This window comes from Triticum urartu, chromosome 3A (genome assembly GCF_056163025.1).
Source record: "Triticum urartu cultivar PI428250 chromosome 3A, HENAU_Tu73, whole genome shotgun sequence".
NCBI classification, from domain to species: domain Eukaryota; kingdom Viridiplantae; phylum Streptophyta; class Magnoliopsida; order Poales; family Poaceae; genus Triticum; species Triticum urartu.
Genome location: NC_141875.1, coordinates 105,968,054 through 105,985,558, shown reverse-complemented (window position 1 = coordinate 105,985,558; position 17,505 = coordinate 105,968,054). Strand labels below are relative to the sequence as shown.

Here is a 17,505-nt window from a genome sequence, read left to right as displayed (position 1 = left end):
GTGGCTTCACCCTCACTGCTCATGGCACTGCAGATCGATCTGACAAATCACAACAGTTTCCTCCCATCTATTGTTACTACTATTCGCAGATGGAGACAAGGCGTTGGAGGGGGAATTGCTATGCTACGGATGTTGGGGCTTCCAGGGAGCCCGGAGAGAGATGTGCAAAGTTGTTTGAAAATAAGATGGTGATTGATAAGGACTCGAAAGGAAACTAAAGGAAGAAATAAGACCTGACATGGAATTTTGGTGTGAGTGAGAGAATGTTTTCTCTCTTACAAAAAAAGAACTTGAGTGGAAGACAAATGCGAGAACCAAAAAGCACATACGGAATCAGGTGCAACACGCACGGCCAGATCTGGCAGTGACACTGCGCCCATTTGAATCGTCAAATATAGTAAAAAAGGAATCCAACCTATCAATATTGGAAGAGAGCATACGAATCGAACCTGATCATCGACCACTAGCCTGCCCGCAGCTGCAAGGCCGGGCAGTGCGCGCGCGCGTAGTGCGGATTCCGCGCTCGGCCCAAGCGCGTGGTTACACGTCGAAAGCGGCTGGGCGATCGACTATAAAAGGGGATGCAGGCCACACAGTTTTAGGCAGCACCGAGCTAAGATCAAACACAAGGCACCGAGCCGTCTTGTCTTGTAGCATCATCTTAGCGTGTGTGCTGCTAATCCTCGTAAGTGATCACGAGTCGTTTTCATACTTCCGTAGGTATTATCTTCTTGAATTTGTGGACTGGTTGTGCTTACTGTTCGTTGTGATTATAATTGGGACAAAGTAGTACAACGGTTGATCGTTAATTAATTTACCTTTTGTTGGTAGTTTTCAAGCATGGGTGGAGGCCACGACATGCACGGCAGCCCCAACGGCGGCGTGAAGGGCTTCGTGTCCGGCCTCGTTAACGGCGGCAAAGGCCACGGCTACGGGTCATCGTACGGCCAGGGGCACGGCTACGGCGGCGGCCATGTACAGGGCTACCAGCAGGGATACGGCGGGCATGGACAGAGCTACGAGACCGGGTACGGCGGGCATGCGCAGCACGGGCACGGCGGCTACGAGCACGGGTACGGCGGCGGGCATGTGCAGCAGGGACACGGGCACGGCCACGAGCACGGGTACGGCGGACACGGGCAGCAGCACGGATACGGCGGCGGCCACGCGCAGCTCGGGTACCCTCCCGCTGCCGGCGCCTACCCTCCACACGGCGGATACCAGGCGCACGGCTACGCGCCGGCGGCCTACCCCTCTCACGGGGGGCACCAGGGTAAGTAACGGGACTATATCTACACCATCTATGCACCTTCATTCATCAACTGTCAAATTTGAGACGTACGTACGGGACACATAAAACGTGCGCATACGTGGGTGCAGGTCACATGGGATCATACCACACCGGGCATGGCGGCGGGCACCACCACGGCGGCAAGTACCACGGCGGCAAGTACAACGGCGGCAAGCACGGCAGTAAGTGGATCAGGTGAAGTGGCGCGCGCGGCAGCGCGTACGTGCGTGTGCGCCTCCATGACATGCCTCAGTTGATCACTAACCATGCTCTCCGTATGCTACCTAAATAAGAGCGATATATGCATGGTGTGTGATACTTTGTAGCTTTCGTTTCAGCTGGTAATGATGTGTGTGGTGACCTAATAAGTCTGTGTGTGGCTTAGTACGAAAAATTTGTGTTCACTGTACTGATGAAATACAAGGTATATGTACCACCGTGCTCGGCCTGTGTGTACTGATGCACCAAATAAAACTTCCTATTGAATGCTCGCTTTTATTTGAGTAATGCTACACATACAAAGGTTTACACGAGTTTTACAAACAGGTGGGTTTTGATTGAAGATTAAGGGGGGGGGGGGGGGGGGGGGGGGAAGGGTCCACCCCCTTGAAAATCAGGGGGGCAGTGGTTAGTTAGAAAGAAAGAATCCTAGTCAGCGTGTAATTACGTGTAACTCTTTATATGTTTAGCATTATTGCTTTTATTTAGGGTATGGGGCCATTTGCGCTACTCTGGTAGGAGAACAAAGCAGCAGAGGGTGTGGAAATCTGTGAGGGGAAAGGGATGAGGAGGAAGGGGTAACAAAGTACTACCTTCGATTTATTTTCTCAACTTAAGAAAAATCTTGTACCTAGGTACAAATTTTTTTTAGAACCTCGCCGGAGGGCGGGGAGCTCCCGCATTGCATTTAGAAGAAGCATAATTCGTCCGGTTAATGAAGGAAGCCAGGCCTACAAACTACACAAGGGAACAGTTAATTAAGAAAAAAAGATGAAACCAGCACAAACCTGACAAGCAATCAGGGCACATCATCCGAGCCGGATACAAGTGTGCCTAGGCCCAAGACCATCCGAAACACCGCACACCTAACCAAGTGAAGCTCCCCGACCTCAAGACCATGCTCGCAACCATATGTGTACTTGCGCTTAACCTTATGAAGAACTTGATCAAGCATTTATCTCTACCAAGAAACGAATTGGTTGGATCACTATATGCGTGAGTGGCTTCTTGTACATCTATAGGTAAGATTTCATTTTCTCTTGCACATCCTCCCTGGTGACTTTCTTGGATGTCGCGCCCTTAAGAAAATCCCTAAAAGCTTCAGCCCACTTAAATTCAGTGCCCTTGGAAGCCGGGACATTGTAGTTTTTGTTTCGGCACAATTAGAGGCCGCTTCAATCTGTGCATGAACCGGTGCATCGAGCAAGGAGCGTGGCACAACGTAATGGGACCGAGCTGCTCAAGAAATCATGCAACAAAGTTGATGATGTCGGGCCTTGCGGCTCGCAAATGTCATGAAGCGACTCATTGGACTCAGAAGTCATCAGGTTGCGAGGGTCACCTGACGTTGTCAAACCACTCCAACTAATCTAACAAGCAAAGCCGCTTGTGTCAGCTCCATGCCATTGCTTGGAGTCACAATGTACCATAACTTGCTCCTCCACACCTTGAATCATCATCTTGGCCAAGACAAGATGCAAAGCATGATACACATCCTCAAACTGTGCCAACGTACACTGGCGGAGCTTAGTGTAGACCAAGGGGGGCCATGCCCCCCCCCCTATTTAATTTTGGCATTCATTGAAGTGCATGCTAGCTTTTGAAGGAAATATGCCCTAGAGGCAATAATAAAGTTATTATTTATTTCCTTATATTATGATAAATGTGTATTATTCATGCTAGAATTGTATTAACCGGAAACATAATACATGTGTGAATACATAGACAAACAGAGTGTCACTAGTATGCCTCTACTTGACTAGCTCGTTAATCAAAGATGGTTATATTTCCTAACCATGGACAAAGAGTTGTTATTTGATTAACGGGATCACATCATTAGTTGAATGATCTGATTGACATGACCCATTCCATTAGCTTAGCACCCGATCGTTTAGTATGTTGCTATTGCTTTCTTCATGACTTATACATGTTCCTATGACTATGAGATTATGCAACTCCCGTGTGCCGGAGGAACACTTTGTGTGCTACCAAACGTCACAACGTAACTGGGTGATTATAAAGGAGCTCTACAGGTGTCTCCAAAGGTACATGTTGGGTTGGCGTATTTTGAGATTAGGATTTGTCACTCCGATTGTCGGAGAGGTATCTCTGGGCCCTCTCGGTAATGCACATCACATAAGCCTTGCAAGCATTGCAACTAATGAGTTAGTTGCGAGATGATGTATTACGGAACGAGTAAAGAGACTTGCCGGTAACGAGATTGAACTAGGTATTGAGATACCGACGATCAAATCTCAGGCAAGTAACATACCGATGACAAAGGGAACAACGTATGTTGTTATGCGGTCTGACCGATAAAGATCTTCGTAGAATATGTAGGAGCCAATATGGGCATCCAGGTCCCGCTATTGGTTATTGACCGCAGACGTGTCTCGGTCATGTCTACATTGTTCTCGAACCCGTAGGGTCCGCACGCTTAAGGTTTCGATGACAGTTATATTATGAGTTTATGAGTTTTGATGTACCGAAGGAGTTCGGAGTCCCGGATGAGATCGAGGACATGACGAGGAGTCTCGAAATGGTCGAGACGTAAAGATCGATATATTGGACAACTATATTCGGACATCGGAAAGGTTCCGAGTGATTCGGGTATTTTTCGGAGTACCGGGTAGTTACGGGAGAAGCAATGGGCCTTGATGGGATTTAGTGGGAAGAGGAAAAAGGGCCAAGGGGCTGCTGCGCCCCCCTCCCCTCTAGTCCGAATTGGACTAGGGAAAAGGGGGCCGGCCACCTCTCCTTCTCCTCCACTTCCTTCTCCCTTCCTCCCCTTTTGGTGGACTCCTACTAGGACTTGGAGTCCTATTAGGACTCCACATCCTGGCCGCACCAATTGCCTTGGCCAGCCTCCTCCTCCTCCATCCTTTATATACTGAGGCAAGGGGCACCCCATAGACACAAGTTGATCCACGTGATCTTATTCTTAGCCGTGTGCGGCGCCCCCAGCCACCATAGTCCTTGATAATATTGTAGCGGTGCTTAGGCGAAGCCCTGCGACAGTAGTACATCAAGATCGTCACCACGCCGTCGTGCTGACGGAACTCTTCCCTGACACTTTGCTGGATCAGAGTCCGGGGATCGTCATCGAGCTGAACGTGTGCTAAAACTCGGAGGTGCCGTAGTTTCGGTGCTTGATCGGTCGGGCCGTGAAGACGTACGACTACATCAACCAAACGCTTCCGTTGTCGATCTACAAGGGTACGTAGATCACACTCTCCCCTCGTTGCTATGCATCACCATGATCTTGCGTGTGCGTAGAAATTTTTTAAATTACTACGAAACCCAACAGTGGCATCCGAGCCTAGGTTTTATGTGTTGATGTTATATGCACGAGTAGAACACAAGTGAGTTGTGGGCGATATAGGTCATACTGCTTACCAGCATGTCATACTTTGGTTCGGCGGTGTTGTTGGATGAAGCGGCCCGGACCAACATTACGCGTACGCTTACGCGAGACCGGTTCTCCCGACGTGCTTTGCACATAGGTGGCTTGTGGGTGACAGTTTCTCCAACTTTAGTTGAACCGAGTGTGGCTACGCCCGGTCCTTGCGAAGGTTAAAACAGCACCAACTTGACAAACTATCGTTGTGGTTTTGATGCGTAGGTAAGATTGGTTCTTGCTTAAGCCCGTAGCAGCCACGTAAAACTTGCAACAACAAAGTAGAGGACGTCTAACTTGTTTTTGCAGGGCATATTGTGATGTGATATGGTCAAGACGTGATGAGATATAAGTTGTTGTATGAGATGATCATGTTTTGTTGAAGTTATCGGCAACTGGCTAAATCCTTATGGTTGTCTCTCTATTGCATAAGATGCAAGCGCCCAATAACTGCTTTACTTTATTGCTATGCGATAGCAATAGTTGCAAGAGCAATTGTTGGCGAGACGACCACGTGACGACACATTGATATAGATCAAGATGATGGAGATCATGGTGTCATGCCGGTGACGATAGAGATCATAATAGTACTTTGGAGATGGAAATCAAAGGCGCAAGATGATGATGGCCATATCACGTCACATATTTTGATTGCATATGATGTTTATCGTTTATACATCTTATTTTGCTTAGTTTGACGGTAGCATTTTAAGATGATCTCTCACTAATTATCAAGAAGTGTTCTCCCTGAGTATGCACCGTTGCGAAAGTTCTTCGTGCTGAGACACCACGTGATGATCGGGTGTGATAGGCTCTACGTTCAAATACAACGGGTGCAAAACAGTTGCACACGCGGAATACTCAGGTTATACTTGACGAGCCAAGCATATACAGATATGGCCTCGGAACACGGAGACCGAAAGGTCGAGCGTGAATCATATAGTAGATATGATCAACATAGTGATGTTCACCATTGAAACTACTCCATCTCACGTGATGATTGGACATGGTTTAGTTGATTTGGATCACGTGATCACTTAGAGGATTAGAGGGATGTCTATCTAAGTGGGAGTTCTTAAGTAATATGATTAATTAAACTTAAATTTATCATGAACTTAGTCCTGGTAGTATTTTGCAAATTATGTTGTAGATCAATAGCTCACGTTGTTGCTTCCCTGTGTTTATTTTGATATGTTCCTAGAGAAAATTGTGTTGAAAGATGTTAGTAGCAATGATGCGGATTGGATCCGTGATCTGAGGTTTATCCTCATTGCTGCACAGAAGAATTATGTCCTTGATGCACCGCTAGGTGACGGACCTATTGCAGGAGCAGATGCAGACATTATGAACGTTTGGCTAGCTCAATATGATGACTACTTGATAGTTTAGTGCACCATGCTTAATGGCTTAGAATCGGGACTTCAAAGACGTTTTGAACGTCATGGAGCATATGAGATGTTCCAGGAGTTGAAGTTAATATTTCAAGCAAATACCCGAGTTGAGAGATATGAAGTCTCCAACAAGTTCCATAGCTAAAAGATGGAGGAGAATCGCTCAACTAGTGAGCATGTGCCCAGATTGTCTGAGTACTACAATCGCTTGAATCAAGTGGGAGTTAATCTTCCAGATAAGATAGTGATTGACAGAATTCTCTAGTCACCATCACCAAGTTAGTAGAACTTCGTGATGAACTATGATATGCAAGGGATAACAGAAACGATTCCCAAGCTCTTCGTAATGCGGAAATTGACGAAGGTAGAAATCGAGAAAAACATCAAGTGTTGATGGTAGACAAGACCACTAGTTTCAAGAAAAAGGGCAGAGGGAAGAAGGGGAACTTCAAGAAGAACAGCAAGCAAGTTGCTGCTCAACTGAAGAAGCCCAAGTCTGGTCCTAAGCCTGAGACTAAGTGCTTCTACTGCAGAGGGACTGGTCACTGGAAGCGGAACTACCCCAAGTGATTGGCGGATAAGAAGGATGGCAAAGTGAACATAAGTATATTTGATATACATGTTATTGATGTGTACTTTACTAGTGTTTATAGCAACCCCTCAGTATTTGATACTAGTTCAGTTGCTAAGATTAGTAACTCGAAACGGGAGTTGCAGAATAAACAGAGACTAGTTAAGGGTGAAGTGACGATGTGTGTTGGAAGTGGTTCCAAGATTGATATGATCATCATCGCACACTCCCTATACTTTCGGGATTAGTGTTGAACCTGAATAAGTGTTATTTGGTGTTTGCGTTGAGCATGAATATGATTTGATCATGTTTATAGTAATACGGTTATTCATTTAAGTAAGAGAATAAATTGTTGTTCTGTTTACATGAATAAAACCTTATATGGTTACACACCCAATGAAAATAGTTCGTTGGATCTCGATCGTAGTGATACACATAATCATAATATTGAAACCAAAAGATGCAAAGTTAATAATGATAGTGCAACTTATTTGTGGCACTGCCGTTTAGGTCATATTGGTGTAAAGCGCATGAAGAAACTCCATACTGATGGGATTTTGGAATCACTTGATTATGAATCACTTGATGATTGCGAACCATGCCTCATGGGCAAGATGACTAAGACTCCGTTCTCCGGAGCGAGCAACTGACTTATTGGAAATAATACATACTGATGTATGCGGTCCGACGAGTGTTAAGGCTCACGGCAAGTATCGTTATTTTCTGAACTTCACAGATGATTTGAGCAGATATGAGTATATCTACTTGATGAAACATAAGTTTGAAACATTTGAAAAGTTTAAAGAATTTCAGAGTGAAGTGGAAAATCATCATGACAAGAAAATAAAAGTTTCTACGATATGATCGCAGAGGTAAAATATTTGAGTTACGAGTTTGGTCTTCAATTAAAACAATGTGAAATAGTTTCACTACTCACGCCACCTGGAACACCATAGTGTAATGGTGTGTCCGAACGTCATAACCGTACTTTATTAGATATAGTGCGATCTATGATGTCTCTTACCGATCTACCACCATCGTTTTGGGGTTATGCATTAGAGACAGCTGCATTCACGTTAAATAGGGCACCATCTAAGTCCGTTGAGACGACACAATCTGAACTGTGATTTGGCAAGAAACCAAAGTTGTCGTTTCTTAAAGTTTGGGGTTGTGATGCTTATATGAAAAAGTTTCATCCTAATAAGCTCAAACCCAAATCGGAGAAATATGTCTTCATAGGATACCCAAAGGAGACTGTTGGGTACACCTTCTATCACAAATCCGAAGGCAAGACTTTTGTTGCTAAATTCAGAGTTTTTCTAGAGAAGGAGTTTCTCTCGAAAGAAGTGAGTGGGAGGAAAGTAGAACTTGATGAGGTAACTGTACCTGCTCCCTTATTGGAAAGTAGTTCATCACAGAAATCTGTTCCTGTGACTACTACACCAATTAGTGAGGAAGCTAATGATGATGATCATGTAACTTCAGATCAAGTTACTACCAAATCTCGTAGGTAAACCAGAGTGAGATCCGCACCAGAGTGGTACGGTAATCCTATTCTGGAAGTCATGTTACTAGACCATGACGAACTTGCGAACTATGAGGAAGCAATGATGAGCCCAGATTCCGCGAAATGGTTTGAGACCATGAAATCTGAGATATGATCCATGTATGAGAACAAAGTATGGACTTTGATGGATTTGCCCGATGATCGGCAAGCCATAGAAAATAAATGGATCTTCAAGAGGAAGACGGACGCTGGTAGCAGTGTTACTATCTACAAAGCTAGAATTGTCACAAAAGGTTTTCGACAAGTTCAAGGTGTTGACTACGATGAGATTTTCTCACTCGTATCTATGCTTAAGTCTGTCCGAATCATGTTAGCAATTGCCGCATTTTATGAAATCTGGTAAATGGATAAACAAAACTGCATTCCTTAATGGATTTACTAAAGAAGAGTTATATACGATGCAACTAGAAGGTTTTGTCGATCCTAAAGGTGTTAACTAAATATGCAAGCTCCAGCGATCCATCTATGGACTGGTGCAAGAATCTCGGAGTTGGAATATACGCTTTGATAAGTTGATCAAAGCATATAGTTTTATACAGACTTGCGGTGAAGCCTGTATTTACAAGAAAGTGAGTGGGAGCACTACAGCATTTCTGATAAGTATATGTGAATGACATATTGTTGATCAGAAATAATGTAGAATTATTCTGTAAAGCATAAATGAGTGTTTGAAAGGAGTTTTTCAAAGAAAGACTTCGGTAAAGCTGCTTACATATTGAGCCTCAAGATCTATAGAGATAGATCAAGACGCTTGATAAGTTTTTTCAATGAGTACATACCTTGACAAGATTTTGAAGTAGTTTAAAATGGAGCAGTCAAAGAAAGAGTTCTTGCCTGTATTACAAGGTGTGAAGTTGAGTAAGACTCAAAGCCCGACCACGCTAGAAGATAGAAAGAGAATGAAAGTCATTCCCTATGCCTTGGCCATATGTTCTATAAAGTATGCCATGCTGTGTACCAGATCTATTGTATACCCTGCACTGATTTGGCAAGGGAGTACAATAGTGATCTAGGAGTAGATCACTGGACAGCGGTCAGAATTATCCTTAGTGAAACAAGGATATGTTTCTCGATTATGGACGTGACAAAAAGGTTCGTCGTAAAGGGTTACGCCGATGCAAGTTTTTGACACTGATCCAGATGATTCTAAGTCTCAATCTGGATACATATTGAAAGTGGGAGCAATTAGTTAGAGTAGCTCCGTGCAGAGCATTGTAAACATAGATTTTGCAAAATACATGCGGATCTGAATGTGGCAGACCCGTTGACTAAACTTCTCTCACAAGCAAAACATGATCACTTTTTGGGTCTTAATCACATAGCGATGTGAACTAGATTATTGAATCTAGTAAACCCTTTGGGTGTTAGTCACATGGAGATGTGAACCAATCACATAAAGATGTGAACTATTGATGTTAAATCACATGGCGATGTGATCTAGATTATTGACTCTAGTGCAAGTGGGAGACTGAAGGAAATATGCCATAGAGGCAATAATAAAGTTATTATTTATTTCCTTATATCATGATAAATGTTTATTATTCATGCTAGAATTGTATTAACCGGAAACATAATACATGTGTGAATACATAGACAAACAGAGTGTCACTAGTATGCCTCTACTTGACTAGCTCGTTAATCAAAGATGGTTATGTTTCCTAACCATGGACAAAGAGTTGTTATTTGATTAACGGGATCACATCATTAGTTGAATGATCTGATTGACATGACCCATTCCATTAGCTTAGCACCCGATCGTTTAGTATGTTGCTATTGCTTTCTTCATGACTTATACATGTTCCTATGACTATGAGATTATGCAACTCCCGTGTGCCGGAGGAACACTTTGTGTGCTACCAAACGTCACAACGTAACTGGGTGATTATAAAGGAGCTCTACAGGTGTCTCCAAAGGTACATGTTGGGTTGGCGTATTTTGAGATTAGGATTTGTCACTCCGATTGTCGGAGAGGTATCTCCGGGCCCTCTCGGTAATGCACATCACATAAGCCTTGCAAGCATTGCAACTAATGAGTTAGTTGCGAGATGATGTATTACGGAACGAGTAAAGAGACTTGCCGGTAACGAGATTGAACTAGGTATTGAGATACCGATGATCGAATCTCAGGCAAGTAACATACCGATGACAAAGGGAACAACGTATGTTGTTATGCGGTCTGACCGATAAAGATCTTCGTAGAATATGTAGGAGCCAATATGGGCATCCAGGTCCCGCTATTGGTTATTGACCGGAGACGTGTCTCGGTCATGTCTACATTGTTCTCGAACCCGTAGGGTCCGCACGCTTAAGGTTTCGATGACAGTTATATTATGAGTTTATGAGTTTTGATGTACCGAAGGAGTTCGGAGTCCCGGATGAGATCGGGGACATGACGAGGAGTCTCAAATGGTCGAGACGTAAAGATCGATATATTGGACGACTATATTCGGACATCGGAAAGGTTCCGAGTGATTCGGGTATTTTTCGGAGTACCGGGTAGTTACGGGAGAAGCAATGGGCCTTGATGGGCTTTAGCGGGAAGAGGAAAAAGGGCCAAGGGGCTGCTGCGCCCCCCCTCCCCTCTAGTCCGAATTGGACTAGGGAAAAGGGGGCCGGCCACCTCTCCTTCTCCTCAACTTCCTTCTCCCTTCCTTCCCTCTTGGTGGACTCCTACTAGGACTTGGAGTCCTAGTAGGACTCCACATCCTGGCCGCACCAATTGCCTTGGCCGGCCTCCTCCTCCTCCATCCTTTATATACTGAGGCAAGGGGCACCCCATAGACACAAGTTGATCCACGTGATCTTATTCTTAGCCGTGTGCGGCGCCCCCAGCCACCATAGTCCTCGATAATATTGTAGCGGTGCTTAGGCGAAGCCCTGCGACAGTAGTACATCAAGATCGTCACCACGCCGTCGTGCTGACGGAACTCTTCCCCGACACTTTGCTGGATCGGAGTCCGGGGATCGTCATCGAGCTGAACGTGTGCTAAAACTCGGAGGTGCCGTAGTTTCGGTGCTTGATCGGTCGGGCTGTGAAGACGTACGACTACATCAACCAAACGCTTCCGTTGTCGATCTACAAGGGTACGTAGATCACACTCTCCCCTCGTTGCTATGCATCACCATGATCTTGCGTGTGCGTAGGAAATTTTTTGAAATTACTACGAAACCCAACAGCTTTTAGGCCCAATTATTTTTTCAACGACTGATTAGTCCCTCCTGGCCTACTAATTGCTCCCCTTGAGTCATGACCCCTCTTAAATTTTGCTCAAGCTCCACCACTGCCATCGTAGCTAGTAACTCGAAGGTGCCACCGCTAACACTGATCTTGCTGATATCCTTAGCACCCGCAACAAGAAGACGTGCAGATTCCTCGTGCTCACACTAGGAAGGGGAGGGAGCAGTGGAGGGAGCCAAGAACACTGAGGGAGAACAAACTTGCTATCGAAGTCGTCCAACTGCTCCAAAAGGCATGCGATCCAAGTTGTGCAGTCCTGGATAGCAGCCACCATGTGCAAAGCGGCTGAACAACCTCGCCCAAACGAGAGACAAACACAACCCACAGCTCAGCGCGTAGAGTCTCCACCTGTATTGTAAGGAGAGGTTGTAGCAGCCCCAAAACAGCGGTAGCCATGCCGGGATCAGTAATAGAGCCTCCAGAGCATGCACGGTAGGATGAACAACAACTGAAGTCCACAAAGCGTTGTTGTTGATGTTAAGGGGTTGGAGGAAAGCGGCTGCACTCGCCAAGCAAGCATGCCTCGCGATCGACATGGAGGCGAGTAGGAGCGTTGATGAGGAGCTTGACCAGCTGGTTGACACAATGGGCAGTTACATTCTCGATCGCCAGGGCAGCGGCAACCCAAGCACCAGACAAGATCACGACAGACAATGATGAAGTGGTCCGGCGCCTAGCAGTGAAGGATAGGCCGAACTCCGCTTGAAGGTGAGGCGGAGTCTAGTCTCCTTCCTGCGAGGAAGATTGGGTGCCTTCTGCAGCCTCGGGCGATGCCATCATGATGGCATGACAAGATCACTCCATGATATGGATGACAAAGAAAGGGGTCAATAAGAAGGTAAGCTCACCCTTAGTTGTCATAAATGAGTCAACTGATGGTGACTAGATTGGTTACAAAAATGTTAAGGTCGGCGGCATGGCAGGAGGTGAGATAAGAACGTGCCAATTCAGGCCGCCACACCGTGGATGTTAGGGTCGGGGTGGGGGAGGGGGCGGCATCGAGAGAGTGCAAAATGTTAGAAATGGCTATGAATAAGAAATCCATAAAAATATAGGGACATAAATATTGTTGTGAGTGGGCAAAGACAAAAAAAAAAATAGGGACATAAATATTGTTGTGAGTGGGAGGGAGATAAATTCCAAAACCGAAAAGCACGGATGGATCAGGTGCTGTGACACACTGCACCCATGCTAACCGTCTAATAAGAGAAAGAACGAATCTAACCTTTCGATCTTTTCGAAGAGAGCATACGGATCGAACCTGATCGCCAAATTTATTAAACATATATTGAAAAAAGAATCTAAACCGACGTGCGTGGTTCACGCGGGTGGTACGCGTCGCCGAATCAGCCCGCGCGAGTATAAAATGGGTCGCACTCTCGACAGTTTTTGAGCAGCAACGAGCTAGATCAAACACAAATCGCCGAGCGATCATCTCTCCGTGTGTGCTAGCTTCTAATTCTCGTAAGTGATCACGAGTCGTTTCATATGCATTTTGTTCGCTTTACAAGCTTGCAACTCGTCAATAGCTAACGGATTGATCTTATATTTATTGGTGACTAGTAATCGATCATGGGTGGAGGCCACGACATGCACGGCGGCCACAACGGCGGCGTGAAGGGCTTCGTGTCCGGCCTCGTTAACGGCGGGAAAGGCCACGGCTACGGATCGTCATACGGCCAGGGGCACGGCTACGGCGGTGGCCACGTGCAGGGCTACGGCGGCCATGGCCAGAGCTACGAGCACGGGTACGGCGGGCATGCGCAGCACGGGCACGGCGGCTATGAGCACGGGTACGGCGGCGGACATGCGCAGCACGGCCATGGCCACGAGCACGGGTACGGCGGACACGTGCAGCAGCACGGATACGGCGGTGGCCACGCGCAGCTCGGGTACCCTCCTGCCGCCGGTGCCTACCCTCCGCACGGCGGCTACCAGGCGCACGGCTACGCGCCGGCGGCCTACCCCTCTCACGGTGCGCACCACGGTAATACGCACCTTCATTCATCAACTGGGAAGTAAGTTTGAGACGCTGGGGACGCCATAAAACGTGGGCGCATGCGTGGGTGCAGGTCACATGGGATCGTACCACACCGGGCATGGCGGCGGGCACCACCACGGCGGCAAGCACGGCGGCAAGTACCATGGCGGCAAGCACGGCAGTAGGTGGTGAAGTACTGAAGTGGCCAGCTGCAGCCATTGCTGGCGCGCTCTACGACGTCCACGTACCTGTGCGCCCCCATGGCCAGTTACGTACGCTGGCGTATCTCCATCATCTGCCTTAGTTGATTCACCATGCTCCGTTGTAGCGACCAATAACGTCTTACATTATTGAGACGAAGGGAGTACTACCTAAATAAAGAGCTACGCGTGCATGGGCAAAGTGTGTGGTATGTAATGTCTGTGTACCTTAAAAAATGTAATGATCTATGTGGTGACCTAAGTCTGTCGTGCGTGACTTAATAGGAGTACTACATAAACATAATTTTTATTTTTAGTCGACTGGAAATGATTGGCCTCTAATCTAATTGTCACGCTGGTTCCATCGTTCCGTTACCGGGCCTATGCTTTCCCTGTTCCTTTTCTCTGGCCGCCCACTAAGACTCTCGGTGTCGTTGTCTTTTCATTTTTTATTTTAAAGTTTATCTTTCTCTTTTATTCTGAATAATAAGGTGCCCGTGCGTTGCAAGGAACATCAAAATGCATTATTCAAGATGGTATTTTGAGGGTAACATCATGTGTAAAAAATATCAAAATCTGTTTCCCACATATTCATTCTGCTCCTGAACTCACAAGCATCTAAGTGAATAGTAAATGCAGGCAAACCAACAAAAAACAATTTTTTTTTGAAAACAAACACGTTTGAGTGTGCAGTTCCATGCAGAACTTCGTGAAGACATAACATACATGGTGCTTTGCAAAAACAAATACTCAAAAAAATTTAACAGTTTTGCTAAAGCACATCTAGATATGCCATAAATATTGCATATCTAAGTCCTATACCATTGATTTTATGTAAAGATTCGTGCATATCTAAGTCTTTTTTCCTTTTCTTTCTAGTTTGATTGGGTCACTTAGATGTGCAATAACTAGAGCATATCTAGATGTGCCCTAGATAGACCCAAACTTTAAGATAGTTTTGTGAGTATCCATTTTGTTTATTTTCTAGACCACGATGAATGTTATTTTTCACAAAATGTTGCACACAGCCTGAACAGTTCAAAATGTTTGTTGGCCAAACATTAATTTTTTTGAATTTATTGCTACTATTTGAGCTCAGGAACTAAGTTCATGCCCCATCTTTCTTGTGTTGTTTCCACAACAATGGGTAAAAAATTAGGAGGAACCTAGATTAGAGTCTTACGCGCTGCCCGTCCATTTTCACACTGTAATGTTAAGGATTGATACAAATAAATGAAGCCAAATACTGTCTTGTTAAATTAAGTTAATAAAGCTATTCATTTCATTTCATATCCTTACAATGCAAAAAATTTGAAAAATGTGCCGCTACATAGAGAACCACCCCTTGGTTTTTCTCCTATCTGGCGATCGCATCGCCAGCGAGTCCCCGCTTCGATCAAGTGCCCCTCGACTCGCGTGGGGTGTGCGAGTACGCTGCCCGTTCCTAGCCCCGGATAGCGATGGAACCTGCAGCGAACGCCCAGTCAGGAACCAGCGGTGGTGGCGGCGCCGCCAGAAGGCCGGATCTGGGTGATTTCCTAGAGCAACTCAATCTGGACGACACAGACTTTGATGATCTGGTAATTGATGAGGACGATCTGTGATCAACGAGTGCGTGAGATGGTTGGCCCTTGCTAGGGTTCATACGTAGAAAAGCTTCAGCCAGGCAGCCTTCTACAAGGATATGCGGGCGGCGTGGAACACTGCGCAGCATGTAAGGTTTCGGCCAGTCGGCCCAAATCTGTTTGTTGTCCAAGCATCGTGCCTAGGCGATTGGGAGCGGATACTCGAGCAAGGCCCTTGGCTGTTTAGAAACTGGATTGCGTCGATGTGCCCATACGATGGATTCACGAAGGCAGAAGAGGTACCGATGGTGTTTATGCCAATTTGGCTGCAGATCCACAAACTCCCGGACGGATTCTGCAAGAGAAGTATAGTAGAATCGTTACTCAAGAACATTGGGGAAATCATGGAGATGAGATTAAACGGAAATACCCGTGGTGATTATGTCAGAATTAGGGTTCGCCATGATGTTCGCGAGCCCCTCACAAAATATGTCAGTATTGTTAGGGGGTCAAAAGCGGCAGGTGTTTTTGGTGCGCTATGAGAAGCTGGCTCGATTCTGCAGTGTGTGTGGAATAGTTGGACACGACTTCAAGGAGTGCGGTACTGGTGTGCATGAGGAGAAAGAAAAGAAATTTGGAGCTTGGCTCTATGCAGATGGCATTAACAAGACATGATCGGAGGATGTGTTTGGTCGAGGTATAAATATACAGAGTATTCCCAGCAGAAACAGAAGACCGGGAAGGCTTGCGTGGATCCAGAAGTACATGATACTGCCTCCAGCCCATTGAAGGGGGATCATGTGAATATGCAGGTGGATCCATCTGTTAGGAAAAGACTAGCCATGGAGCTGGAAAATTTAGAGAAAGGTAATAAGAGCAACCCAAATTCTGTGGGAGTGTTGGCTTTAACCCAAGGACTGGGCGAGGAGGGGGACGAGGACAAGTCTCCTGCAAGCAGCTCAAATAGTAAAAGAGCTCGTGTTGGTTCTGAAGGAGTTTCTGGTGATAGATCGGCGGCCTCCCTCGAGGAGGACCGCCGGGTACAATGAGTCTGTTAATGTGGAACTGCCGGGGGGGACCGCCGGACAGTTCGTGAGGTTTTGGCCCTCTCAAAAGCCAATTCCCGGGGCTGATTTTTCTTCCGGAAACACGTCAAGCCTCAAGTAAGATGGAGAGACTAAAGTGAAGACTACAAATGAAGGGTTTCATGGGTGTATCTAGTGATGGCCGCAGTGGGGGGCTTGCTCTCTACTGGGATGAGAAGTTGCAGGTGACAGTTTTGGATACGTGTGCACGGTATATTGATGCGCAGCAGATCGTGGATATTGCCAATGATAAATCCTGGAGGACTACCTTTGTGTATGGCGAACCACGAGTGGAAAACCGCCATCGCATGTGGACTTCCTTGACTACACTACGAGCGATTTCAGCAAAACTGTGGCTAGTGTGTGGTGACTTCAATGAAGCATTGTGGCAGCACAAACACTTTTCGCGTGTTCAACGAGCGGAAAGTCAGATGGTTTTGTTTAGGGACCGCCTGACGTCCTGCGAGCTTATGGATTTGGGTTTTTCTGGAATCCCGTTCACTTATGACAATGGTCAACAGGGTGATGGTAATGTCAAGGTCAGACTGGACAGAGCATGTGCCGACGAAGCATGGAGGGATCTGTTCCCTTTCACGCGAGTGCGGCACCTGGCTTCGTCTTGTTCAGATCATGCCCCGGTTCTTGTTCAATATGCACAAGGTGAACCCCTGCAGACTAAAGCTTCGCCCAGGTATGAAATAATGTGGGAGCGCCACCCCGCGTTGGGTGCCATGGTGGCTGAGAGCTGGGGGAAAAGCAAGCCTGCGGGGAACCTGGGTGCAGTCCGAGACGCACTAAAGGAGATGATGAACATGTTACGTGCGTGGAGTAAGGAAAATTTTGGGCATGTCACTTTTGAATTGGAGAAGCTGCGTCAGAAGCTTACAAACTTGCAGTTGTAGGATGCGGACAAGGCTGTTTTAAGGCAGAAAATGCAACAGATGGATGAGTTACTATATAGAGAGGAGATGCTTTGGTTACAGCGTTCGCGGATCACGTG

General features: G+C 46.2%; 2 protein-coding genes across 4 annotated transcripts; both read left to right on the top strand.

Annotated features, from left to right (window-relative positions):
• Window positions 1-539: 539 nt before the first annotated feature.
• LOC125544934 (uncharacterized) lies at window positions 540-1,789 on the top strand. Of its 2 annotated transcripts, none has more exons than XM_048708723.2 (3): window positions 540-685; window positions 832-1,273; window positions 1,381-1,789. In XM_048708723.2, exons 2-3 carry the CDS (start codon window positions 841-843, stop codon window positions 1,488-1,490), a joined length of 543 nt encoding a protein of 180 aa, XP_048564680.1. In that variant the 5' UTR covers window positions 540-685; window positions 832-840; the 3' UTR covers window positions 1,491-1,789. The 2 variants fall into 2 exon arrangements, with proteins under 2 accessions (XP_048564680.1, XP_048564681.1); XM_048708724.2 differs by having other exon boundaries at window positions 594-720.
• An 11,191-nt stretch (window positions 1,790-12,980) lies between these two features.
• On the top strand, window positions 12,981-14,171 carry LOC125544932 (uncharacterized). Of its 2 annotated transcripts, none has more exons than XM_048708722.2 (3): window positions 12,981-13,138; window positions 13,238-13,649; window positions 13,747-14,171. In XM_048708722.2, the coding sequence occupies exons 2-3, from the start codon at window positions 13,247-13,249 to the stop codon at window positions 13,845-13,847; spliced, it is 504 nt and encodes a 167-aa protein (XP_048564679.1). In that variant the 5' UTR covers window positions 12,981-13,138; window positions 13,238-13,246; the 3' UTR covers window positions 13,848-14,171. The 2 variants fall into 2 exon arrangements, with proteins under 2 accessions (XP_048564679.1, XP_048564678.1); XM_048708721.2 differs by having other exon boundaries at window positions 13,238-13,661.
• Window positions 14,172-17,505: the final 3,334 nt, after the last annotated feature.